The sequence below is a fragment of the Gorilla gorilla genome, chromosome 1 (genome assembly GCF_029281585.2).
Source record: "Gorilla gorilla gorilla isolate KB3781 chromosome 1, NHGRI_mGorGor1-v2.1_pri, whole genome shotgun sequence".
NCBI classification, from domain to species: Eukaryota; Metazoa; Chordata; class Mammalia; order Primates; family Hominidae; genus Gorilla; species Gorilla gorilla.
Window position 1 is genome coordinate 239,530,998 of NC_073224.2, and position 26,260 is coordinate 239,557,257.

Below are 26,260 nucleotides of genomic sequence, written 5' to 3' on the forward strand. Positions count from 1 at the left end.
TTCAGTGGCAGAACAAGAAGAAAGATTATGATAACTTCCTTTTTTTTTTCTTTCTTTCTTTCTTTTTTTTTTTTTTTTTTGAGACAGAGTGTCGCCTTGTCTCCCAGGCTGGAGTTCAGTGGCTCAGTATTGGCTCACTGCAACCTCTGCCTCCCAGGTACAAATGATTCTCCTGCCTCAGACTCTCAAGTAGCTGGCACTACAGGTGTCTGCCACCACACCCAGCCAATTCTGTTGTATTTTAGTAGAGACAGGGTTTCACCCTGTTGGCCAGGCTGCTCTCAAGCTCCTGACCTCAAGTGATCTGCCCGTCTTGGCCTCCCTAAGTGCTGGGATTACAGACGTGAGCCATTGCGCCTGGCCTTTTCCTTTTTTTCTTTTTTTCTTTTTTTTTGAGACGGAGTCTCGCTCTCTCGCCCGGGCTGGAGTGCAGTGGTGCGATCTCGGCTCACTGCAAGCTCCATCTCCCGGGTTCTCGCCATTCTCCTGCTTCAGCCTCCTGAGTAGTTGGGACTACAGGCACCCACCACCACGTCCGGCTAATTTTTTGTATTTTTAGTAGAGACTGGGTTTCATTGTGTTAGCCAGGATGGTCTCGATCTCCTGACCTCGTTGATCCGCCCGCCTCAGCCTCCCAAAGTGCTGGGATTACAGGTGTTAGCCACCACAGCCGGCCCTCATTTTTTTGAGATGGAGTCTCGCTTTGTTGCCCAGGCTGGAGTGCAGTGGCGCAATCTTGGCTCACTACAGCCTGTGCCTCCCGGGTTCAAGCGATTCTCCTGCTTCGGCCTCCTGAGTAGCTGGGATTACAGGCACGTGCCACCACACCCAGCTAATTTTTGTATTTTTAGTAGAGACGGGGTTTCACCATGTTGGCCACGCTGGTCTTGAGCTCCTGACCTCGTGATCTTCCCGCCTCAGCTCCCCACCGTGCTGGGATTCCAGGCGTGAGCTGCTGCACCTGCCCATGATAACTTTCTGACCACCACCAACTTCAGTTTCCCTCGCTGCTGTAATAATCAGCTCCCTGAGCTGGGCCTTGAGGTCCGAGTTCATCTCCAGCTGCAGAAGAATCTAAGAAGGCAAGAACAGCAGGGTCAACCCTCAGTGCGTGTATGAGCACCCCCGGCCTCATTTTTGTGTTTTCTATAGAGATGGGGTCTCGCTGTGTTGCCCATGCTGGTCCTGAACTCCTTACGTCAAGTGATCCTCCTGCCTCGGCCTCCTAAAGTGGCGGGATTACAGCCATCAGCCGCCGTGTCCGGCTTTAAAAAGCAAGTTTAAAACATCGATTTGACCTCCAGCCATGGTCGATGAGATGTTAGAAAACCAACTCTCTTGCTGACAACAATGAGAAAATCTTGATACCATTTAGCAAAAAGAAGTCTGTAGGGGAGTCGTTGGAGAGTGACGGAGCTGCCAGGGCCTGAGGCACCCAGCTTCCGGAGCCTCTGGCATCCCAGAGAAGTCTCTCTCTTGTCGCCCAGGCTGGAGTACAGTGGCATGATCTGCGCTCACTGCACCCTCCGCCCCCGGGTTCAAGTGATTCTCCTGCCTCAGCCTCCCGAGTAGCTGGGATTACAAGCGCCCACCACCACGCCTGGCTAGTTTTTATGTTTTTAGTAGAGACGAGGTTTCACCGTGTTGGCCAGACTGGCCACGCCCGGCCCCGCATTGGGGTTTCTGTTGCATTTTCCTGATGATGGTGACGTTCAGCCTCTTTCATGTGCTTGTCCATTTGCATCTGCTTGGTGAAAATTAATTAGTGCAAAAAATAATAAAAACAAACAGAAAAATAGAAAATGGATGAGTGCACAGTTCAGCTGTCACCTCGAGGCATTTTCAGGGCTGTCCTAAGTGGCAGCAGCTTTACCCAGTTTCTGGGCAGGAGTGGCGCTGGGCGTTTTTGGTGGATGATTAGTAAATGGAAAATGGAAACCGATAGAGTACCCTTTTGTTTGCCACATAGGACGTCCCAGTGATCGGGAGGAGCGGGAAGAGCTTCAGCTACAACCAGGACGTGGTGCTGCTGCTTCTGACAGACGGAGTCCTGTTCCACCTTCAGAGCGTCACGGCGTACGCCCTCATGGGGCAAATCTCCCCGGTGACTTTCAGGTGAGCAGAGGAACTTCCCAAGAGTTGCGTGTGTCCAGGTTGTTTACAAAGGAGACCAGAAATCTAGGTATTTTTATAAGGGACACGTGATTCTCTTCCACGGGGATGACTGTGGCTATGCAGTGTAATTACTAGGCTATTTTATACCCATGCTGTTTGAAATGCAAACGATAGGCTGGGCCCAGTGGCTCATGCCTGTAATCCCAGCACTTGGGAGGACAAGGCAAGTGGATCACTTGAGGTCAGGAGTTCAAGACCAGCCTGGCCAACATGGTGAAACCCAATCTCTAGTAAAAATACAAAAATTAGCCGGGTGTGATGCTGGGCACCTGTAATCCCAGCTACTCGCGAGGCTGAGGCAGGAGAATCACTTGAACCCGGGAGCCGGAGGTTACAGTGAGTCGAGATCTCACCACTGCACTGCAGCCTGGGGGATGGGAGCGAGAGTCCTTCTGAAAAAAAAAAAAGAAATGAGAAACTGTAAAATAAACCGTAAACTGTGTGAAATAGGTATTTAGGGAAATCTCCACTAGAAGTCTTTGCATTTGAAGGTTTTTGAAATTGAGTGCTTTTCTGTCTAGAATAGCAGGGCGCTGCAACTAGTCTTGTCTGCAGGAATGGAATGGTCTCTTCTGGGCTGTCCAGTGCAGGAGCCACTGGCCACATACGGCTTCTGAGCACTTGAAATGTGGAGAATATAACAAGAACCAGATTTGGAATTCAAGCTGATTGCCGTCAGTTTGAACTTGAACAGACACCTGTGGCCACCGCTTCCTGTGCCGTGCGGCGCAGCTCTAGAAACGGAGGATCCTTCAGCTTCTTTCCACTTCTGTAACTGGGCAGATTGAATGAAGTTGCAATTTATTTGTTTATGTATTTTATTTTTTGAGACGGAGTCTCGCTCTTTCACCCAGGCTGGAGTGCAGTATCACAGTCTCGGCTCACTGCAAGCTCCGTCTCCTGGGTTCACGCCATTCTCCTGCCTCCGCCTCCCGAGTAGCTGGGACTACAGGTGCCCACCACTACGCCCGGCTAATTTTTTTTTGTATTTTTAGTAGAGATTGAGTTTCACCGTGTTAGCCAGGATGGTCTCGATCTCCTGACCTTGTGATCTGCCCGCCTCGGCCTCCCAAAGTGCTGGGATTACAGGCTTGAGCCACCGCACCCTGCCTATGTATTTTATTTTTCCCGAAACAGAGTCTTGCTCTGTCACCCAGAGCTGAATTTCCTTGGTTTGATCTCGGCTCACTGCAACCTCCGCCTCCCGGGTTGAAGTGATTCTCCTGCCTCAGCCTCCCAAGTAGCTGGGATTACAGGCACGTGCCACCATGCCCGGCTAATTTTTGTATTTTTAGTGGAGACGGGGTTTCACCATGTTGGCCAGGCTGGTCTCAAACTCCTGACCTCAGGCGATCCGCCCACCTCAGCCTCCCAAAGTGTTGGGATTACAAGTGCAAGCCACTGCACCCAGCCAAAGGTGCAATTTAAAGACTGGAGACTAGCCAGGCAGACTGGAGGTCAAGGCAGGCAGATTGCCTGATCTCAGGAGTTCGAGACCACCCTGGGCAACATGGGCAACCCTGTCTTTACTAAAACACAAAAAATTAGCCAGGCCTGGTGAAATGCACCTGTAGTCCCAGCTGCTTGGGAGGCTGAGGCATCAGAATCACTTCAGCCCGGGAGGCGGGTGTTGCAGTGAGCCGAGATTGTGCCACTGTACTCCAGCTTGGGCTACAGGGTGAGACTCTGTCTCAAAAAAAAAAAAAAAAAAAAAAGACTGGAGACTTTTTGGTGGCAAATACAAAGGAATGAGTTTATGTTACCAGCAGGTGTAGCAGTCCACGCGGCTGGCATCAGCAGCTGGCCGCCTCATATCCTGTTGCGGAAATCAGCGGACCTTTTTTCTGAAACTTCTGATCTGTCATGAGGAGGTGGAATTGTCCCCAAACATGAAGTGAAAAGCCGACGTTGGGGCTGGCGGGGATGGGGGACAGTCAGGTGTAGCTCTCCCTCTTCTCTGCTTTCCGTCTGGTCCAAGTCAGTGCGGTAAATTCTCAAATACCCATCCGAGCTGGTAGCTGTGTACCGCGCACGCAGCGTTCCACAGCTGAGGAGCTGGAGCTCGTGCTTCCTCTCACCTGCAGGTCCCGCAGGCCCTGCACCGAGTCGCCTCGTCCATGGCGCTGCCCTGCCCCATGCTTCCTGCGTCCTGAGTAGGAGGTATCTCCGAGACAGGAAAAGTGGCCGCTCTCTCTCTGAGTTTTTCTGGAACTCATGATGGTCTCCTGGGCTTGGTCACTGTCTCTCACCAGCATGTTTCTTTGTGCGGTCAGGGATTATTTCCAAATGCTCCTGAAGCCTAGTGTTTTAGTGAACATTAGTGATAGCAGTGGTTCAAAAACAAAAAAGTTTTTTTTTTTTTTTTTTTTGAGACAGAGTCTTGCTCTGTGACCCAGGCTGGAGTGTGGTGGTGCCATCTCAGCTCACTGCAACCTCCGCCTCACCGGCTCAAGTGATCCTCTCACCTCAGCGTCCTGAGTAGCTGGGACTACAGGTGTCCACCACCATGCTGGGCTAATTTTTGTTTTTTGTTATTTTATTTTATTTTATTTTTTTTGAGAGATGGGATTTTGCTATGTTGTCCAGGCTGATCTTGAACTCCTGGCCTCAAGTGATCCACCCACCTTTGCCCTCCCAAAGTGCTAGGACTGCAATTATGAGCCACCACACTCAGCCCAATTATTTTTCCTTTTTTTTTTTTTTTTTTTTTTTTTTTTGGAGCCAAAGTCTCACGCTGTTGCCCAGGCTGGAGTGCAGTGGTGCGATCTCGGCTCACTGCAACCCCACCTCCCAGGTTCAAGACATTTTCCTGCCTCAGTCTCCCGAGAAGCTGGGATTACAGATGCCCGCCACCATGCCCAGCTAATTTTTGTATTTTTAGTGGAGACAGGGTTTCATCATCTTGGCCAGGCTGGTCTCGAACTCCCGACCTCAGGTGATCCGCCTGCCTCGGCCTCCCAAAGTGCTGGGATTACAGGCGTGAGCCACTGCATGTTGCCCAATTATTTTTCAATAGTTTTTTTTGTTTTATTTAATTTCATTTTATAAGAGCAGTGAATTAAGTACACATTATGGAAAGTTTGCAAAGGGTACTTCCCGTCACCCTTTTTTTGCACAGTCCTAACACTGTGTACTTGGTACCCTTTTTCACCCAACAAATGATCTCAAGGGATTGCTTTCCCTGGGGCTACAAAGGCACTGTGAGTGTGTGGGGAGATGTTCTTGTTTTTGTTTTTTTTTTTTTGAGATGGAGTCGCTCTGTCACCCAAACTGGAGTGCAGTGAGTGGTGAGATCTCAGCTCACTGCAGCCTCCTCCTCCCGTGTTCAAGCTATTGTCCTGCCTCAGCCTTCCAAGTAGCTGGGATTACAGGCGCCCGCCACCACACCCAGCTAGTTTTTTGTATTTTTAACAGAGATGGGATTTCACCGTGTTAGTCAGGATGGTCTCGAACTCCTAACCTCGTGATCCGCCCGCCTTGGCCGCCCACAGTGCTGGGATTACAGGCATGAGCCACGGCGCCTGGCCTCCCACAGTGCTGGGATTCCAGGCTGAGCTGCCGCACCCGACCTCCCACAGTGCTGGGATGACAGGCCGAGCTCCCGGGCCCAGCCTCCTACCTGTGGTGGTTTCCAGCCCTGCGGTTGAGGACAAACCTCTCGTGTTTAACTTGGGAGGAGATGTGTACGTTTCTTTTCTTTTTTGGACTCTGAGTATGAGGCAGGCTGTTCTGAGGTCCCCGTGGGGTGAGCCTGTCTGTCCTCCCTCAGAGCCCGCTGTCCCTAATCTCATCCAGCACCTGTCTGGTTCCCCACGTGAGCCTTGGGCAGGACGCTGCAGTGTTGATGGTTTGGGTTACGTGGCGTTTACCTGGGCGCCGTCCTTGCTGAAAAAGGAAGCGTCCACACTGATTGTTTCTGGGGCGCGTGGTGTGTCAGGCGCCCACCCCGTCCCACTCTCCCCAAGGGACAGTAGTTCTGCACGCTGGAGCCACCAGCCAGCTCAACTCACCCTCCTGTGTCACGCACCCCCGAGGGCGCAGGAGGCCTGAGGAGTGGCTACTGGAGCCATGTGTTAGGCGGAGGCTTCTGACCATGTCTGAGCTCTTTACCCCCAATCTCGCAGCCGGTGGATTCCCATGCCCGGTGCAGCCTGTTGCCAGCCAGCCTTTGAGACCCAGAGCTCCAGGGCTTGTCAGAGGCAGCGTGGGGCTCCAGTGGTCCCGAGTCTCATTTCCCTGCCTGCTCTTTAGGCCTTTGGCACCCATGGTCACCTCACTGGTTTTCCATTTGGCTTCTCACCTGGGAAATACAAAAATAGCCCCTCCTGAAGATAAAATCGTTCAGAAACAGAGCAATAATTCTGACTCATTAACTTCTACCTACTCGAAAAAGTCTGCCATGATGATGGACCGAAATGAGGCTTTTTAACCCACAAGTAACTTTTTTTTTTTGAGACAGTCTTGCTCTGTCACCCAGGCTGGAGTACAGTGGCATGATCTTGGCTCACTGCAGCCTCGACTTCCTGGGCTCAAGTGATCCTCCCACCTCAGCCTCCCATGTGGCTGGAACCACAGGCACGTGCCACCATGCCTGGCTATTTTTTTGTTGAGCTGGGCTCTCGCTTTGTTGCCCAGGCTGGTCTTGAACTCCTCGGCTCAAGCAGTCCTTCCCACTCAGCCTCGCGTAGTGTCGAGAATATAGGCGTGGACTACTACACCTGCTTCAGCCGCTTCTATAAAACCGCTGACCTGTGTGTGGAGGACAGGCCAGGTGTGTGCTCACTGCGCCGCGAAGATGTTTTGTCACGTGACTTTCCCCGGGTTTCCATTTCTTTTTTTCTGCTTTCCTCAAAAACTAATAGAAGACCGGGTGCGGTGGCTCACGCCTCTAATCCCAGCACTTTGGGAGGCAGCAGCTGGCGGATCACAAGGCCAGGAGTTCGAGACCAGCCTGGCCAACATGATGAAACCCTGTCTCTACCAAAAATACAAAAATTGGTTGGGTGTGATGGTGGGTGCCTGTAATCCCAGCTACTCAGGAGGCTGAGGCAGGAGAATTGTTTGAACCCCGGAGGTGGAGGTTGCAGTGAGCCAAGATCGTGTCATTGCACTCCAGCCTGGGCAACAGGGCAAGATTCCGTCTCAAAAACAAACACTATTAGAAAATGCCCTGGAGGTGGTGGGGGGTTGTTGATTTGTGAGGACAGATTGAAAGCAACCCCCAGGGTGGCCTTGTCCGCCTCCCCATCGAGAATGTGGCTGCCGGCCTCTCTGAAGATTGTGGTCTGGCATAAGGAGAGGTGCAGGCACCTGGTTCTGAGCACCTTGGAATTTCCAGCCGCACATCCTCTGGTGCCCTCCCCTCCACCCTCACAAGGAGCTGCCATCCTGTTTCGATTTTCTGTTTGTGGACCAGAAACAAACGTTTTTCCAAAGGATTAGCAAATAGGGTGATTTCCTGTGTAACGCTGCTCTGGGGCCTCTTCCTCATCCTGGCAGAAGGAGCCTGGAGCCCATGAGGCGGCCAGCACTGTGCCCTTGCTCAGTGGTGCTGTCCCCTCCCTCTCCCTCAGTCTCCTCTCCATGCCCAAGTCGGTTTCCAGCCACTGGTCTTCATGGCATTCCCAGCACAGCCGGGCACCAAGAGGCAAAACCCAAGGCCTGGCTTGGCCGTGTTAACGATTGTAGAGACTTTTTTTTAAATAACTTTGTGTAATACTTTTCTAGAATAGTAAGTTCTTGTTGAACTGTCACAGGTGAGCTTCTAGGAACACACCGGGTGTGGTTACTTCCACTGGGTGTGTCCATGGTCGTGGTCTGTGCCTTTGTAAACAAACAGAACACTTGAACCACCTCCCGAATTGGGTCATCTGCTTCTTTACATTGATACTTAGAGATTTGCAGCTCTCTAACTTTCAAGGAAACTTCCCCTACTGAATGGCATAAAAAGGTTAAAAAAGAAAATCTGAGAGTCCCAATTCCCTGTATAACAGCATTAAAATAATCTGCCTGCCTGGAAAGATGAGAACACTGTTGCACAACCCAAAATGTGTCTTTAATTTGTGAAAAATTACCATGGTGAGTCAGACAGTCGTTTTAAAGAGCTGAACAGAAACTATCATCAGCAAATAGAGCTCAGCTTTGTAGCTGCCTTTAAAATCCTTGTCCCAAATCCGGTGAGCTCTGCTTGCTGCCGCCGCGCTCCTGGGTGATCACTCAGACGGGTCAGTGGGAATAACGGGCCAACAAGACAGCTTTTTACATGTGTCCAAAGGATGGCCTTTCGAAGGCCTGGAAGTATTTCACTGTTGGAAGAAGTAAACAAGAATGACATTCCAGATGGAAATAGAATTCTCTCTCTCACCTTTGACCAACATGGTACTAAGGGGTTTATTCTTTCCCAGTGTATGTACGTGCCCTGCTGGGGGCCTTACTTTATAGAGTGAGAGCATCCGAGCTTCCCTAATGAATCTGGCTAGTTCTCTGTCTGGCTGAGGATACAGGAGTGGGACATCCACTCTCAGATCCCTCAGAGCACAGAAACCTTCAGCTTTGCTGTCTCTGAAGTACTTCCTCCAGTTTCCCTGCGGGCCCCTATGTTTGAGTTTGATGGCTGCTGGATCCTCACTCAACGAAAACTCGGTTGGAAACTGTTCCGCCTGGCAGTCCTTTTTTGTTGTTTTCCATCTCATTTCCCTTTCATCTGAAAGTGGCATTCAGCTGACTTGCTCATTTAGACTGTTCACGGAGTCTGAATCTGCCAACGTGGTGTTGGAGGCTCCACCTTGAAAAGGGCCACAGTCAGGGCAACTTTCCCCATATAGGAAAACTTGAAAATTACATCAACAGTCTACGTCGCAGCCAAATTATATTTCCTTTATACCAAACAAAACTAGGGAGAACTAAAAGTACATCATACAAAACGTTTATAGTGTTTTGTATGTGACCTATTTCAGTATTTATATACTAGATTAGTGCTTTCTAGCAAACGGTTCTGTTAACTAGCGAGTCACCGTTAATTCTGCTGTGGTGGTAAGTTGATACCGTGTAACTAATCCTGTGGATGCCTCCTGGTTATTTTTGTCCAAACAAAGCAGCCGTGGTAGTAGCTGTCTATGATTCTTGCTCAGCAAAGTAAAATAAATGTTAAATATGGACTGCTTTGTTTTCTTCCTTGTGTAACTCTGGTGTTCATGCTACTTTGTTCACCGGTGGGGCTGGCTGTTGCTAGCAAAGAGGCTCTTCACAGAAGTGGCTTAACCCAAAGTTCTGGTTGGGAAAGGCCTTTGTGGCAGCTCCTATCAAGTGCAAGTGTGAGGCCACCCCCTCCTCGTGGGCTCTGGGGTCGATTTTGTTAGGGTTTGACATGAGTGGCTGCATTTGGGTACTCACAGATTTCACAAAGGAAGAGTAAAATGGAGATTTTTGGCCGGGCACGGTGGCTCATGCCTATAATTCCAGCACTTTGGGAGGCTGCTGGGCAGATACTTTAGGTCAGGAGTTCAAGACCAGCCTGGCCAACATGGCAAAACCCTGTCGCTACTAAAAATACAAAAGTTAGCCAGGTGTGGTGGCGCACGCCTATAATCCCAGCTACTCGGGAGGCTGAGGCAGGAGAATCACTTGTACCCAGGAGGCGGAGGCTGCAGTTACCCAAAATTGTGCCACTGCACTCCAGCCTGGGTGACACGGCAAGACTTTTTCTCAAAACAGAAAAAAAAAAGGTGCTGTGGCTCACGCCTGTAATCCCAACACTTTGGGAGGCCAAGGCAGGCGGATCACAAGGTCATGAGATCAAGACCATCCTGGCTAACACAGTGAAACCCCGTCTCAACTAAAAACACAAAAAAATTAGCCAGGCGTAGTGGTGGGCGCCTGTAGTCCCAGCTACTCAGGAGGCTGAGGCTCGCAGGATAATGGCGTTGAACCCGGGAGGTGGGGCTTGCAGTGAGCCGAGATTGCGCCACTGCACTCCAGCCTGGGCGACAGAACGAGACTCCGTCTCAAAAAAAATAAAAATAAAAAAATAGGGAGATTTCCCCAATTACCAAGAACTCAGGAAGCAACATTAAGAGCTTGGGGGAGGCCAGGCGCGGTGGCTCACGCCTGTAATCCCACCACTTTGGGAGGCAGAGGCAGGCCGATCACGAGGTCAGGAGATTGAGACCATCCTGGCTAACACGGTGAAACCCCGTCTCTACCCAAAAAAAAAAAAAAAAAATTAGCCGGGCATGGTGGCAGGCGCCTGTAGTCACAGGTACTCAGGAGCCTAATGCGGGCGAATGGAGTGGAGGCGGAAGAATGGCATGAACCCGGGAGGCGGAGCTTGCAGTGACCCGAGATCGCGCCACTGCACTCCAGCTTGGGCGACAGAGCGAGACTCCGTCTCAAAAAAATAAAAATAAAAAAAGAGCTTGGGTACACAAAGCAAGCAGCATTTCATTCCGGGATGAAAAAAATTCCAATACCCATCGCCCTTCTTGGGCCCTTGTCAATTCCTTGCCACATCTTTCATTTTCCCATTTCAGGCCCAATAAATGCGGATGTTTATCTTCCATTGTTTGTTTCCTGAGATTCAGATGTCTAAAGCATTTTTTCTGTGACTTTTCAAGTCAAGAGGATAACCTGACACATGGAAAGGGAATTAATTACTCGTTTTATCCTCTTCTCCTGCAATGCTCTGAATCCATGGGTTTGGAGTGGGGCCTTGGGAGTTGGGGGAAGCACCATACCCAGTGAGTCTGCACTTTGAGGACCCACTGGCAGTGTCAGCTTCAAAATCACATTGTAAAAGGCCAGGCGCGGTGGCTCACGCCTGTAATCCCAGCACTTTAGGAGGACGAAGCGGGCGGATCACTTGAGGTCCGGAGTTCGAGACCAGGCTGGCCAATATGGCGAAACCCCGTCTCTACCAAAAATATAAAAATTAGCCGGGCGTGGTGGCGGGGGCCTGTGGTTCCAGCTACTCGGGAGGCTGAGGCAGGAAAATTCCTTGAACCCGGGAGGAGGCTGCAGTGAGCCAAGACCATGCCACTGCACTCCAACCTGGGCGGCAGAGCAAGGCGCCAACTCAAAAGTAAATACATGAATAAATAAAATCACATCGTTAAGAGCTCTCCCTGCCCTGTTTTTGGGTAAGGTTCAGAGTTAAATTCCGAGATCGGTCTTTACAAGACACACCGACCTGAGGCGCCTCACGAGGTAACCAGCAGGTAAATGGAGCGCGCTCCACCCACCCGCCACTAGCGGGTCAAGGGGGTGGAATGCGGACGTCCATCGCGAAGGCATTCTGCTCGCAAGCCTTGCCACGGGCGCGGGCTTCGCTACCGGAAAAGTCCCGGTGGGATTCCGGAAGCCGTCCACGCGTTCCGCGCAGGCGCAAACTGCTCCAAAAGCGGGCGTCGCTCTGCTCGGCGCCCCGGCCCGCGCAGAAGTCAGAAGTGCAGCTCAGGGCGCTGTTTCTTCTGGCGTCCTGGACCTGAGCAAGCGCTGTTTTATGCGTCATCATCCCGCGCAGACACAGGAAGTGCCGCACAGAGCGAGCCCCTGTCGGAGTCTCGAGTTCTGGGCCGGAGGTCGGCTATTATGTCATCATTAGGCGTCAACACAGGAAGTGACGATACTTCTGGCGAGCGCCGGTTGCTGTTTCTTCTCAGGGTCAGGGACCGGCTGCGGCCCCGTAGGGGTGAGTTCCGACTGCGCGGACCAGGTGTGGGAGCGCGACGAGAACTGCGCGCCGAGGTCTTTCTTCCGAGCAGGCCTCGGAGCGGGGCGGACCCGGGCCCGGGGGCGAGCAACACCCTCGCTTCCGCGGACAGTCTCATCCCGCACGGAACTTTGGGTGGTGGAGGCGGCGGGTCCAAACGCTGTCTGGAGCCAACGTCTGCCAGGCTGAACCTCAAGTGTGCGGGACTGAACCCGAGGAAATAGCCCAGTGCCCGGGTCAGGTGGCCGTGTTCGCGAGCACATCTCGGAGCATCTCCCCGGTCTCAAGGTGCAGCTGTCCAGTGTGCTAGTGGCTTCACGTAGTCCAAGCGGTCTTTCTAGCAGATTCTGACAGTAAAAGCAGTGTTTGATGAGTGGCAGGTCCTGAGTTAAGAGCCTTTAAACGGATGATCTTTAATCCGCGGTCGATACTGTCACGTAGGTGTTGTTATTCTGGTTGTACGGAAGACTAAACTGAGGTGAATTACGTTACCCAAGACCATACAAGAATGACAGAAACGAGATTTGATTTCAAGCGGTCATTTTTCAGAACCCATCACTCTTTTCTGTCGCCCATGCTGCAGTGCAGTGGCTGTTGAGAAGCGCACTTCAGCCTGGAACTCCTGGGCTCAATCGGTCTCCCATCTCAGCTTGCGGAGTATATGGGACTACAGGCGCTCGCCACCTTGCCTGGCTTACAACTTATCCTTCTTGTGGTTTTTTTTTGTTTTTTTTGAGACGGGGTCTTGCTGGAGTGCAGTGATGCGACCTCAGCTCACTGGAACCTCCGCCTTTCGGATTCAAGCGATTCTCCTGCCTCGGCCTCCCGAGTAGCTGGGATTACAGGCACCCGCCACCACGCCCAGCTAAGTTTTGTATTTTTAGTAGAGACAGGGTTTTCGCCGTGTTGGCCAGGCTGGTCTTGACCTCCTGGCCTTGTGATCCACCCGCCTCAGCCTAGAACTTACCTTTTTTTTTTTTTTTTAACCAAGTCTTACTTTGTTATCCAGGCTGGAGTGCAGTGGCGCAGTCTTGGCTCATTGCAGCCTTGACCTCTCTGATTCAAGTGATCCTCCTGCTTCTAGCAGCCTCCTTCCTGTAGCTAGGAATACAGGCACGTGCCACCACACTGGGCTAACTTTTGTATTTTTTGTAGAGACGAGGTTTTGCCATGTTGCCCGGGCTGGTCTTGAACTCCTGAACTCCAGCGATCTGCCCGCCTTGGCCTCCCAAAGTGCTAGGGTTACCGTCTTGAGCCACTGCGCTGGGCACAACTTCTTATTCTTAATGAGGATTTATTCTGAATCCCTCAAAAGTGACTAGGTTCAAGTGTTCAGCACCATAGCTTGCTGTGTCCTGATGTAGGCTGAATTATTTTTCTTTTTGCAGTGTTTTAACTCAAATGGGTGATGAAAAGGACTCTTGGAAAGTGAAAACTTTAGATGAAATTCTTCAGGAAAAGAAACGAAGGAAGGAACAAGAGGAGAAAGCAGAGATAAAACGCTTAAAAAATGTAAGCCATATTTTTTAAGTAAGTGGTTTTCTTAAAGGAGATTTAATTTCTTTGCCCTCATTTTTCCATTAGAACAACGCTTCTTCGGTGAAGTTCTTTTGTACTTCCAAATGTCGCAGGTGAGCCCAAAATCTATTCTAAAAATTAACAAAAACATTCAAATATTCAGTTGACATTAAAGGCGGATTTAACACACTAAAGCTGTGTCTAGATTGAGCATACATGGAGAATAAAATATGTTGAATGTTAAGTCAGCAAAACTGGACTAATTTTTCTCGTTTCATTATTAGTATATTCATAATACTATCTCTAAGTATTTTTAATATAGTGGGAACTTGCCTTGAAATTAATATAAATATTTTACATCTTTCTTGGTTTGCATGGTAATGTACTCAGGAAACCTTTTTAGTAATTTGGTCAGAGGCGTTGGCAAAGTACCTCTTTTGCTAAGATTTGTAGCATCATTTGGGATGTTTGTGAGTACAGGCATACCTTGCACTTCACTTTATTATGCTTCACAGATATTGTAATTTTTCCATATTAAAGGTTTGTAGCAACTCTGCATTGAGTATTTTTCCAATAGCATGTGCTCAGTTTGTTAGCTTTTTTTTGTTTTTGAGACGGAATCTCGCTCTGTCGCCCAGGGCCGGGTTCACGCCATTCTCCTGCCTCAGCTTCCCGAGTAGCTGGGACTACAGGGGCCCACCAACATGCCAAGCTAATTTTTTGTATTTTTAGTAGAGATGGGGTCTCACCGTGTTAGCCAGGATGGTCTTAATCTCCTGACCTCGTGATCCACCCGCCTCGGCCTCCCAAAGTGCTGGGATTACAGGTGTGAGCCACTGGGCCCGGCCTTTTTTTTTTTTTGAGACAGAGTCTCACTCCATTGCCCAGGCTGGAGTGCAGTGGCATGATCTCTGTTCACTGCCACCTCCGCCTCCTGGGTTCAAGCGATTCTCCTGTCTCAGCCTCCCAAGCTGGGACTACAGGCACCCACGCTCGGCTAATTTTTGTATTTTTAGTAGAGACGGGCTTTCACCTTATTGTTCAGCTGGTCTCGAACTCCTGACCTCAGGTGATCCACCTGCCTCAGCCTCCCAAAGTGCTGGGATTACAGGCGTGAGCCACCGTGCCCGACCTAAACCAAACTTTTATATGCGTTGGGAAACCAGAAAATCTGTGTGACTCACTTTATTGTGGTGTTCTGGAGCCAAACCCAAAATATCTCCAAGGGATGCCTGTACCATATGAGGTATCACAAAGTATTGGGTTTGTAAGATATGCCTTAAGATTCATTTTTGGCACATATAAGCAACTAACATACTTGGCATAGAGTCTAATGTCCCTTGTCATATATGCTGTTTTTTAATTTCTCATCTCAGGTTTCAGATTACAGAGAGTTATAATTTTAATGTGATGAGGTTTGAATGAAAGTTTTTTTTTTTCTTTTTCCCAAGACGGAGTCTAACTCTGTCGCCAGGCTGGAGTGCAGTGGTGTGATCTTGGGTCACTGCAACGTCCGCCTCCCAGGTTCAAGCAGTTCCGGTCACTACGCCCAGCTAATTTTTGTATTTTTAGTAGAGACGGGGTTTCACTGTGTTGTCCAGGCTGGTCTCGAGCTCCTGACCTCGTGTTCCGCCTGCCTGGGCCTCCCAAAGTGCTGGGATTACAAGCGTGAGCCACCGCACCCGGCCAAAAGTTCTTCATATTTTCTAACACTGGCTCTTTCAGAGTATATATGAAAGTTTGTTCTTGGAAGTTGCCCAGGTTTAATTATCATTAAAAATACTTTATGAAGAAAAAAATTTATAAAGAAAGAAACTGATTAACTTTCTCTTTGCTTCTTAGTCTGATGACCGGGATTCCAAGCGGGATTCCCTTGAGGAGGGGGAGCTGAGAGATCACTGCATGGAGATCACAATAAGGAACTCCCCATATAGAAGAGAAGACTCTATGGAAGACAGGTGAGTGGATGTACAGATGTGCAAGACCCAGCTGTACACAGCCCTGGCTTGGCCAGTCTTTCCTAGGGTCACTGTGACAACTGTGTGCTATTATAACTATTAAGGTTTACTCTTTCCTAGGGTTACTGTGACAGGGTGTGCTGTTGTACTACTGAGATTACTCTTTCCTAAGGTTACCGTGACAGGGTGTGCTGTTGTAACTATTGAGGTTTACTCTTTCCTAGGGTTACTGTGACAGTGTGCTCAGTGTGCTGTTGTAAATACTGAAGTGTACTCTTTTTTTTTGAGACGGTGTCTCAGAGTCTCGCTCACCCAGGCTGGAGTGCAGTGGCATCATCTCGGCTCACTGCAAGCTCCGCCTCCCTGGTTCACACCATTCTCCTGCCTCAGCCTCCTGGCTAACACGGTGAAACCCTGTCTCTACTAAAAATACAAAAAATTAGCCAGGATGGTCTCGATCTTCTGACCTGGTGATCCTTCCACCTCGGCCTTCCAAAATGCTGGGATTGCAGGCACGAGCCATGACCTAGGATTACTGTGACAGGGCATGCTGTTACAACTATTGAGGTTTACTCTTTCCTAGGGTTACTGGTGAAAGCCTGTCTCTACTACAAATACAAAAATTAGCCTGGCATGGTGGTGTACACCTGTAGTCCAAGCTACTCAGGAGGCTGAGGCAGGAGAATTGCTTGAACGTGGGAGGCAAAGGTTGCAGTGAGCCAAGATTGTGCCTCTGTATTCTACCCTGGGGGACAGAGCAAGATTCTGTCTGAAAAAAATAAAAATACAGGCTCATGCCTGTAATCCCAGCACTTTGGGAGGCTGAGGCGGGTGGATCATGAGGTCATGAGTTTCAGACCAGCCTGACCAATATGGTGAAACCCCGTCTCTACTAAAAATATAAAAATTAGCTGGGTGTGGTAGCGCATGCCTGTAATCCCAGCTACTCCTGAGGCTGAGGCAGGAGAATTGCTTGAACCTGGGACAGGAGGCAGAGGTTGCAGTGAGCCGAGATTGCGCCTCTGCACTCCAGCCTGGGCAACAGAGCAAGACTCCATCTCAAAAAAATAAATACAGGCCGGGCGTGGTGGCTCACGCCTGTAATCCCAGCACTTTGGGAGGCTGAGGCGGGCAGATCACAAGGTCAGGAGATCGAGACCATCCTGGCTAACACAGTGAAACTCCGTCTCTACTAAAAAATACAAAAAAAATTAGCCGGGCGTGGTGGTGGGCGCCTGTAGTCCCAGTTACTCGGAAGGCTGAGGCAGGAGAATGGCATGAACCCAGGAGGTAGAGCTTGTAGTGAGCCGAGAGTCTCGCCACTGCCCTCCAGCCTGGGCAACAGAGCAAGAAACCAATCTCAAATAAAATAAATAAATAAATAAAATAAAAATAAGTACATAAAATAAAATTAAATAAATAAGATGTGATGTATTTTTACATGCCCATGAAACTGTCACCACAGTCAAGCTAATGAACCTGCCCCTCACCCCCTGCAGGTCCTCTGAGAGGCATTTCGTTCCATCTGCACAAAACATTGATTTCTTACATTTTTCATCGAATCTTAAGACTCCTAGGCCGGGCGCGGTGGCTCACGCCTGTAATCCCAGCACTTTGGGAAGCTGAGGCAGGTGGATCACGAGGTTAGGAGATTGAGACCATCCTGGCTAACACGGTGAAACCCCGTCTCTACTAAAAATACAAAAATTAGCTGGGTGTGATGGCGGGTGCCTGTAGTCCCAGCTAATCTGGAGGCTGAGGCAGGAGAATGGTGTGAACCCGGAAAGGTGGAGGTTGCAGTGAGCCGAGATCGCGTGTCTGCACTCCAGCCTGGGTGGCAGAGCGAGACTCCATCTAAAAAAAAAAAAAAAGATGCCTGAAGTTGGAGAATTAATGTAATTTTTTAAATGATGTTTCAGCTTCGTTCCTATCTGAATCATGCATTTTTCCGGGCTGAAGAAACCTCATAATAGCCTGATGCTTCTTTGCACTTTCTCAAGCATGACGCAGTGCTGTTGTGTTTTATTTCAGAGGAGAAGAAGATGATTCTTTGGCCATCAAACCACCCCAGCAAATGTCTCGGAAAGAAAAAGTTCATCACAGAAAAGATGAAAAGAGAAAAGAGAAATGTAGGCATCATAGCCATTCAGCAGAAGGGGGTACAGAAGCATTTACTTTCTTTGACATCATGTTCAAGTGTGGTTTCTTTCCTGTTCCTACTCTTCTGCCTTCCCCAGAGCACCACTGAAAAACCAGAGAAAGCAAACTCTAGCTGAAAGCATAATGGTGTCACAGACCGTTCAGAAGGGCTATAGAGAGAATAGCTGAAAGCGTGCGTGTGTCACACACCATTCAGAGGGGCTATACAGAGCAAACTAGCTGAAAGTGTGCATGTGTCACAGACCGTTCAGAGGGGCTATAGAGAGAATACTCTAGCTGAAAGCATGCGTGTGTCACAGACCGAAAACCAGAGAGAGCAGACTCTAGCTGAAAGCATGCGTGTGTCACAGACCATTCAGAGGGGCTATAGAGAGCAAACCCTAGCTAAAAGCGTGCGTGTGTCACAGACCGAAAACCAGAGAGAGGAAACTCTAGCTAAAAGCGTGCGTGTGTCACAGACCGAAAACCAGAGAGAGGAAACTCTAGCTGAAAGCATGCGTGTGTCACAGACTGAAAACCAGAGAGAGCAAACTCTAGCTGAAAGTGTGCGTGTGTCACACACCATTCAGAGGGGCTATACAGAGCAAACTCTCGCTGAAAGCATGCGTGCGTCACAGACCAAAAACCAGAGAGAGGAAACTGTAGCTGAAAGCGTGCGTGTGTCACAGACCATTCAGAATGGCTAGTCCATTTTTCCTCTGGGGTTTTCTCTCCCCCATTATATTGTTTGGGAGCAGTTTGTTTACATTTAAAATGACCTTAATTCAACAAGTATAGGAGAAAAACACACCCCAAAATGGGTATTTGCTCAAGTCCACGGAGTGGGTTTGGCTTGAGCAGTGTGATCTCATACCAGCATCAGGAGGTCCTTACGGGTGTTAGGAAAATTGGACCTGGAGCCCGATTGAAATCTCATTATCATAAATACACTTGATTAATTAACGTGGCTGCACCGCACAGTGGAGCAGCCCACTGATAGCAAAGCTTTGTTCTGTAGTCTTTGTGAAGAGTGATTTTTGTATTATAAAACTAATAATTATAGTTTATTCGGTATAGAAAATTTTTAAAAGACGAATATTACAATTCTCTTCTGTGATAGCAGAATTGTTTTTGTTTTTTCTTCTTTCTTCACAATTAGATGCTTACTGCAGATAGTTTTCTATTTTCAACGCTTTTTATTTAACATAAAATCAGGATTACTCGACTGGGTGCGGTGGCCCACACCTGTAATCCCAGCACTTTGGGAGGACAAGGATGGAGGATCACTTGAGCCCGGGAGTTCAAGACCAGCCTGGCCAATATAGCGAGACCCTGTCTCTTTAAAAAAAAAAAAAAAAGGCCGGGCGCGGTGGCTCACAACTGTAATCCCCACACTTTGGGAGGCCGAGGCCAGCAGATCACGAGGTCAGAAGATCAAGACCATCCTGGATAACATGGTGGAACCCCGTCTCTACTAAAAAGACAAAAAATTAGCCGGGCGTGGTGGCGGGCGCCTGTAGTCCCAGCTACTCGGGAGGCTGAGGCAGGAGAATGGTGTGAACCCAGGAGGTGGAGCTTGCAATGAGCTGAGATCACACCACTGCACTCCAGCCTGGATGACAGAGCGAGACTCCATCTCAAAAAAAAAAAAAAAAGAAAAAAAAGAAAAATTAGGATTACTTAACGTTAACATCATTATTTAAATATTTATTTAAATAACGTTAACATCATTATTTAAATATTTATTTAAATATTTACTGTTCTTGATTTAATTTCTTTTTTTTTTTTTTTTCAGACGGAGTCTTGCTTGTCGCCCAGGCTGGAGTGCAGTGGCGCAATCTCGGCTCACTGCAAGCTCCGCCTCCTGGGTTCACGCCATTCTCCTGCCTCAGCCTCCTGAGTAGCTGGGACTACAGGCGCCCGCCACCACGCCCAGCTAATTTTTTGTCTTTTTAGTAGAGACGGGGTTCCACCATGTTAGCCAGGATGGTCTCGATCTCCTGACCTTGTGATCCGCCCGCCTCGGCCTCCCAGAGTGCTGGAATTACAGGCGTGAGCCACCGCGCCCGGCCTTAATGTCAGTTTCATGTGGGTTTTTTCTTTTTTTTTTTTTTTTCCCAGGCTGGAGTGCAGTGGCGTGATCTCGGCTCACTGCAACCTCCGCCTCCCGGGTTCAAGCAATTCTGCCTCAGCCTCGCTTAGTAGCTGGGATTACAGGTGCCTGCCACCACGCCCAGCTAATTTTTGTATTTTTAGTAGAGACGGTTTTTCACCATGTTGGCCAGGATGGTCTTGAACTCCTGACCTCAGGTGATCCGCCCTCCTCAGCCTCCCAAAGTGCTAGGATTACAGGCATAAGCCACCGTGCCCGGCTTCATGTGAAATTTTTGAAGTGAGGTTTCTTTGCATGACACTTTATTTCTCATTAGGGAAGCATGCTAGAGTGAAAGAAAAAGAAAGAGAGCACGAACGTCAGAAACGACATCGAGAAGAACAGGATAAAGCTCGCCGGGAATGGGAAAGACAGAAGAGAAGGGAGATGGCAAGGGAGCATTCCAGGAGAGAAAGGTAAGTGGGCTGGGTCAATTAAGGGCTTTAATGAAAGGGCTGTGGTGGTGTATACCATCATAGAAATGAAGAAGAATTTGGCAATAGAAGTCACATCTGAGCCAGGTGTGGTGGCTCACGCCTGTAATCCCAGCACTTTGGGAGGCCGAGGCGGGCGGATCATGAGGTGAGGAGATGGAGACCATCCTGGCTGACATGGTGAAACCCCGTCTCTACTAAAAAAATACAAAAAATTAGCCAGGCATGGTGGCGGGCACCTGTAGTCCTAGCTACTCGGGAGGCTGAGGCAGGAGAATGGCGTGAACCCGGGAGGCGGAGCTTGCGGTGAGCCGAGATCGCGCCACTGCACTCCAGCCTGGGCGACAGAGCGAGACTCCGTCTCAAAAAAAAAAAAAAAAGAAGTCACATTTGGTGCAGAAGTGGTAGACATGGAAACAGCACAGTGAACACTGGACGAGGCTGACCAAGAGAACTGTCCTGAGGGAGTGAGTTTTTACTGCATCTGGAAGTAAGAACGCGCGTGATTTGATTGAGGGAAGACAATGAAGGGATCAGAAATCTGCATGTCCGGCTGTGCGCGGTGGCTCATGCCTGTAATCCTAGCACTTTAGGAGGCTGAGGTGGGATGATCCCTTGAGCCTGGAGGTCAAGGCTGCAGTAAGCTATGACCACGCTACTGCACTCCAGCCTGGTTGACAGAGTGAGACTCTGTCTCAAAAAAAGGAGAAGGGAGATCCCAAAAACCTTGAAACAGTCTGGAAATCGGGACCCTGGACTCCCAGGACTCCTGGCCATTAGTCTATATATTCGTTCCCCTTTATAAGCCAGATTCCCAAGAAAGAACATCGGTGTAGCCCCAGATCTGTTCTGTGAACCAGGAAAAAGGCTGTAGGCCAGGTGCGAGCAGGCCCATCTCCGCCTTCAGAGTGAGTCCACAGAAAGCTTGCAAGCTGCTCCAGGAAGAGAGGAGTCTGAAGCGGAAGGGCGTGTGCAGCGATGTTTGCCAGCAGCCAGGGCTGGGTGCACAGCATGTAAAGATGATGAGAGGGTGCTGGTTCTTGTTGATGCCAAAGGGTGTGGGAGACACTGAGGCCCAGGGGTCAAGGTCCGAGACCGCTGCGGGGTGAGCAAGGTTTCAGTTGGCCTAGTTCCTGTTAGTGTGTGAAACATTCATGTATGCCACGCCCTGTGCCAGACACTGAGTGTGTCTTGTCCCACGAGAGTAGAGCTTGGGATAGAAGTGGAGGTTGGTAGATGAAATTTGGGCTGTCATATTGATTTCCCAGAAGGTAAAGACAGGAGAGTGAATGAGCAAAAATTGTTGGGGGCAGACTTCTGGGTAGGGCCGATTCAGATCAGCCAGTCCAGAACTGGGTGTGGTAGCATATGCTACGTGGGAGGCTAAGGCCAGAGGACCGCATGACGCCAGCCTGGGCAACGTAGGGAGACCTTGTCTCTGACAAAAAGGAAACTGATAAGGATAATCTGAGAAGCACTGATGCTTGGAAAACGGCTGAGCTGTGGGTGAAAGCAGTAAGAATCTGACCTTCTGGCCTGAGAGCTGCTCCCTTTACTGCTTCCACTCTGCACCTGGGAAGCACGGAGGTTCCACTGGGACAGGGCAGCTGCAGGACCTGCAGTTTCCTTGCTGTCTTGGAAGGGGTTACTCCGTTTCGAACAGTGGGCAGTGGCCTTGCCCACCAGCAATCCTCAGTGGAGGGAGGAAGAAAAGGCCAAGAGGTCTGCTAGAATGAAGTACAGTGTGGTTGGGAGCAGCTGTGATCTCAGCAAAGACGTGCAGCAGAGACTGGAGAGAGCTCGAGCCGCCACCCACTTGTGACCAGCCCTGAGGATGCAGCTGTGTGAAAGGACCTGGCAGAAAATAGAAGCCGCCACAGATGCGAATGACGCCTGAACGTTCAGTGTGCTCCATGTCCACACACATCCGTGGGCCAAGGAAGCCTTACTGTGCTCGAGGTATTTGAGCCCAGCCTCTTTCCAGTGCTGGCTAATTGCTAAGCTGTGCAGACATGGTGGTGACCCCTAGGAAGCCAAGGTTGAAAATTAAAATAGGCATGTGGGAAAGAACGGGGCAGCCACGAGCTATGAGAGAGATGGATTTCACGGACAACCAGACAGGCCTCAGTGGTAACAACGAAAGGGAAAACTTAGAATCCAGAATTGCTACAAACGTATTATCTAAAATACAAAGAAGTATGACAGTGTGACCCATATTGAGGAAGAACATCATCAGTAGAAACTGTCTGAGTGTCCAGATGTTGAATTTAGTAAAGGCTTGGAAACAACTTGTGGATGGAGCAGTAGAAATTATCCATTCTGAAGAACAGAGAGAAAAAAAACAAGAAAAATGCAGAGCCTCAGAAACCCGTGCTACAACATCTGCTGTACCAAAACACATCGAATGGGGGTTCCAGGAGACAGGAAAGATATTTGTTACAATAATGGTTAAAAACTTTCCAAATTTTAATTAAAAAATCTGCACATTCAAGAGCACAGGAAGTTTGAACTAGAATAAATGCAAAGTCACATCATAGTCAAACTGGCAAAGGCCAAAGAGAAAATGTTGAAAGGCCTCAGAGAAGAATGACCCATCCCATGAAAGGGGAGCTTCAATACCGCCAGCCACTGACTTCTTCTTAGAAACAATGGAGGCCAGAAGGCAGTGGAGTGGCATACTCAAGCTGCTCAAAGAGAAGAACCATCAGCCAGGAATCAAAACCGTTCTACACCAAGTGAAAGGGAACGAACGACATTGCCTGAGAAGCAGAGACTGGTGGGATTCATTGTTGGCGAAACCTGCCTTAAAGGAAATGCTAAAGGAAGACCTTCAAGTTGAATGGAAATGACACCAGACGGTAACTTGAATCCTCAGGAAGGAAGGACAGGCACTGCAGATAGCAAGTGTAGGTTGATGTCAATATCCTATAAATATCTCTCTTCACATCTTAGGTTTTACTGAAACTACGATTGTATAAAATAATTACACTGTTGTCGTGGTATGTGACATAAATGGACTGCACAAAGAAGACAGGGAATGAAGCTGTGTTACAACAGTTTTATATTGTACTGGACTTGAGCTAGTATCATGAGGCATATGGTGATCCCTAGAGCAACCACTAAGAAAACAACTTTTTAAAAAGTACAAATAAATTAAAATGGTATGCTAAACATATGTAATTTAAAATCAAAAGGGAAGAATAAAAAAGACACAGAACAAAGCAAGGAAAGTAAATCCAACTGTACGTGTAATTATATGACATGTGAAAGGTCTCCATGCCCCAAACAGACGGGGCAGATTATCAGATAGAAAAACAAGATCTAACTGTATGCTGTCTGCTAGAGAACGGGAAAAGACGCAGCGTACAAACATCAGCTGTCATAGGAGAGCTTGAATGGCTGTACTCATACCCGACAAAACAGATGTTAAGAAATATTAGAAACCAGCCTGGCCAACATGGTGAAACCCCGTCTCTACTAAAAATACAAAAGTCACCTGGGTGTGGTGGCGCACACCTGTAATCCCAGCTACTCGGGAGGCTCAGGTATGAGAATCACTTGAACTCGTGAGATGGAGGTTGCAATGAGCCGAGATTGCGCCACTGCACTCCAGCCTGGGTGACAGACCAAGACCCTGTCTCAAAAAAAAAAAAAAAAGCTAGAAACAAGGAGCAAGGACTTCACAGCCACAAACAGGCCAATACAGCAGGAAGATACAGCAATGATACATGTGAATGCGTCTAACCACAGAGCCCAAAATCCATGAAGCAAACACCGATCGAATGGAAAGAAATGGATCATTTATTAATTAGAATTGGAAATGGCAGCCGGGCACGGTGGCTCGGGCCTGTAAACCCAGCACGTTGAAAAGCCGAGGCAGGCGGATCACGAGGTCAGGAGATTGAGACCATCCTGGCTAACATGGTGAAACCCTCGTCTCTACTAAAAATACAAAAATTAGCTGGGAGTGGTGGCGCACGCCTGTAATCCCAGCTACTCGGGAGGCTGAGGCAGGAGAATCGCTCGAACCCGGGAGGCGGAGGTTGCAGTGAGCCGAGATCGCGCCACCACACTCCAGCCTGGGCGACAGATAAAGACTCCGTCTCAAAAAAATAAAATAAAATAAAATAATTAAAAAAAAAACTTCATGGATTGAATCACGTAGAAAGCCAGCTTACAAATTTGGACAAAAACGCGATAAGCAAGCTTCTGTTTAGGGGGAATGATGGCGTGTGCCTCTTCAGGGACCGCTTGGAGCAGTTAGAAAGGAAGCGGGAGCGGGAGCGCAAGATGCGGGAGCAGCAGAAGGAGCAGCGGGAGCAGAAGGAGCGCGAGCGGCGGGCGGAGGAGCGGCGCAAGGAGCGGGAGGCCCGCAGGGAAGGTAGGCGGCGCGGTGGGCAGCTGTGCTCGGCGGGACGCGTGTCTGCTGCCCCCTGGTGCTGGGCACTCGCTTTCACAGGCGGGTGCTTGGTTCCTGTGCTTGCTTTTCGCCCCTGCCTTTCTGTTTTTTTTGGAGGCAGAGTTTTGCTCTTGTCCCCCAGGCTGGAGTGCGGTGGCGCGATCTCGGCTCACTGCACCCTCTGCCTCCCGGGTTCAAGTGATCCTCCTGCCTCAGCCTCCGGAGTAGCAGGGATTACAGGCACCCGCCACCATGTTCAGCTATTTTTTTATATTTTTAGTAGAGACAGGGTTTCACTGTGTTAGCCAGGATAGTCTCTTGATCTCTTGGCCTCGTGATCCACCCACCTCGGCCTCCCAAAGTGCTGCGATTACAGGCGTGAGCCACCGCGGCCGGCCAATACGAGCTTTTATAGTCACCCACGTCCTCACCTTAATGGAGATCTTTATTTCTTCACCCAGCTTCCGGTTTCTGTCTCGCGTCCTTTCCTTACACCCCACACAACTCCCTGGAGCTTATTCTTCAAGGCAGGTCTAGGTCTAGTAGTAATGAATTCCCTCTGCTTTTGTTTATCTGGGAATATCCTCATTTCTCTCTCATCTTTGAAGGAAAGTTTGCTGGATACGTGGTTCTTGGTTGACAATTTTGTTGTTGTTTTGAGAGAGAGTCTTCTTCTGTTGCCCAGGCTGGAGTGCAGTGGAGCGATCATAGCTCACTGCAACGTCGAACTCCTGGGCACAAGTAATCTTCCCACCTCAGCCTCCCACGTAGCTGGGACCTACAGGCGTAGCGTGTGCCACCACACCTGGCTCATTTTTCAGTAGAAACAAGGTGTCCCTGTATTGCCCAGGCTGGTCTTGAATTCCTGGGCTCAAGGAACCCTCATGCCTAGCTGACAGTTTTTCCTTTTCACTCGGAATATTTCAGCCCATTGTCTTCTGGCCTCCAAAGTTTCTGCTGAGAAATCTGATGATCTTATTGAGGATCCCTTGGATGCTTTAATCTGATGACCTGATTGAGGATCCCTTGGATGCTTTGAAGATTCTCTTTGCCTTTGGCTTTCAACTGTTTAATAATGGGTTTTCCTGTGGGCCTCTTGACTTCATTCTACCTGGAGTTCACTGAGCCTCTCTAATGTTTATATTTACGGTTTTCATCCAATGTGGGGGTTTTGAGGAATTCTTCAGATACCCTCTCTGCTCCTCTCCTCCCTCCTGGGCTCCCGCAGATCTGTTGGGGTCCCCGAGGCCGCTCTGCACTGCTCCCTTTTCTTCAGTCTGTTCTGCTTTCTTTTCCTCAGACGGTGTGATTTTATTGTGTCTTCAGGCTCACCGATTATTTCTTCTGCCTGCTCACATCTGCCTGTGAGTTTCTGTTGTGAATATTTACTTTTTAGTGTCTATTGTCAGCATGTACTTATTAGCTCTGGAATTTCTCTCTGGTTTCTTGTTGGATCTTCTGTCTCTGTTGATATTTCCGTCGTGTTCACGCATCATTTTCTTGACTTTCTCCACATCTTCCTTTCATTCTCTGAGGAACTGAAGGTTAAGACAGTTCCCTAAAGTCTTTGTCTGGGACATCTACCGTCAGGTGATTTTCAGGAACCGTGTCTGTTGGCTTCCTTTTTTCCCCTCTGAATGGGACATACTGTCCTGTTTGTTTCTCTTGTGTTTTCTCAGTCAGAAAAATGGACGTTTGAATCTCATGATGTGATTCTTCCTGGTCCCCACTCAAGGGTGTGCACTTGTTGTTTTGGTTGTGCTGGGCTGTGTCTGTGGG

At 49.1% G+C, this 26,260-nt stretch overlaps 1 protein-coding gene and 1 pseudogene across 16 annotated transcripts in view; both read left to right on the forward strand.

The window, feature by feature from the left end:
- The first annotated feature begins 1,988 nt into the window (after window positions 1–1,988).
- The window catches only part of CDK11B (cyclin dependent kinase 11B), a 32,003-nt gene continuing 7,731 nt past the window's right edge, over window positions 1,989–26,260 (forward strand). For 2 of the 16 annotated variants that reach the window (XM_055382370.2, XM_063705115.1), the window contains exons 1-6: window positions 1,989–2,115; window positions 13,270–13,393; window positions 15,242–15,357; window positions 17,389–17,516; window positions 19,926–20,064; window positions 24,300–24,463. In XM_055382370.2, coding sequence (XP_055238345.2) covers window positions 2,087–2,115; window positions 13,270–13,393; window positions 15,242–15,357; window positions 17,389–17,516; window positions 19,926–20,064; window positions 24,300–24,463 — 700 coding nt within the window. In that variant the 5' untranslated portion in view covers window positions 1,989–2,086. The other 14 variants (XM_031007736.3, XM_055382380.2, XM_031007737.3 and 11 more) reach the window with 14 other exon arrangements.
- Window positions 2,851–9,332, forward strand: LOC115933506 (uncharacterized; annotated as a pseudogene).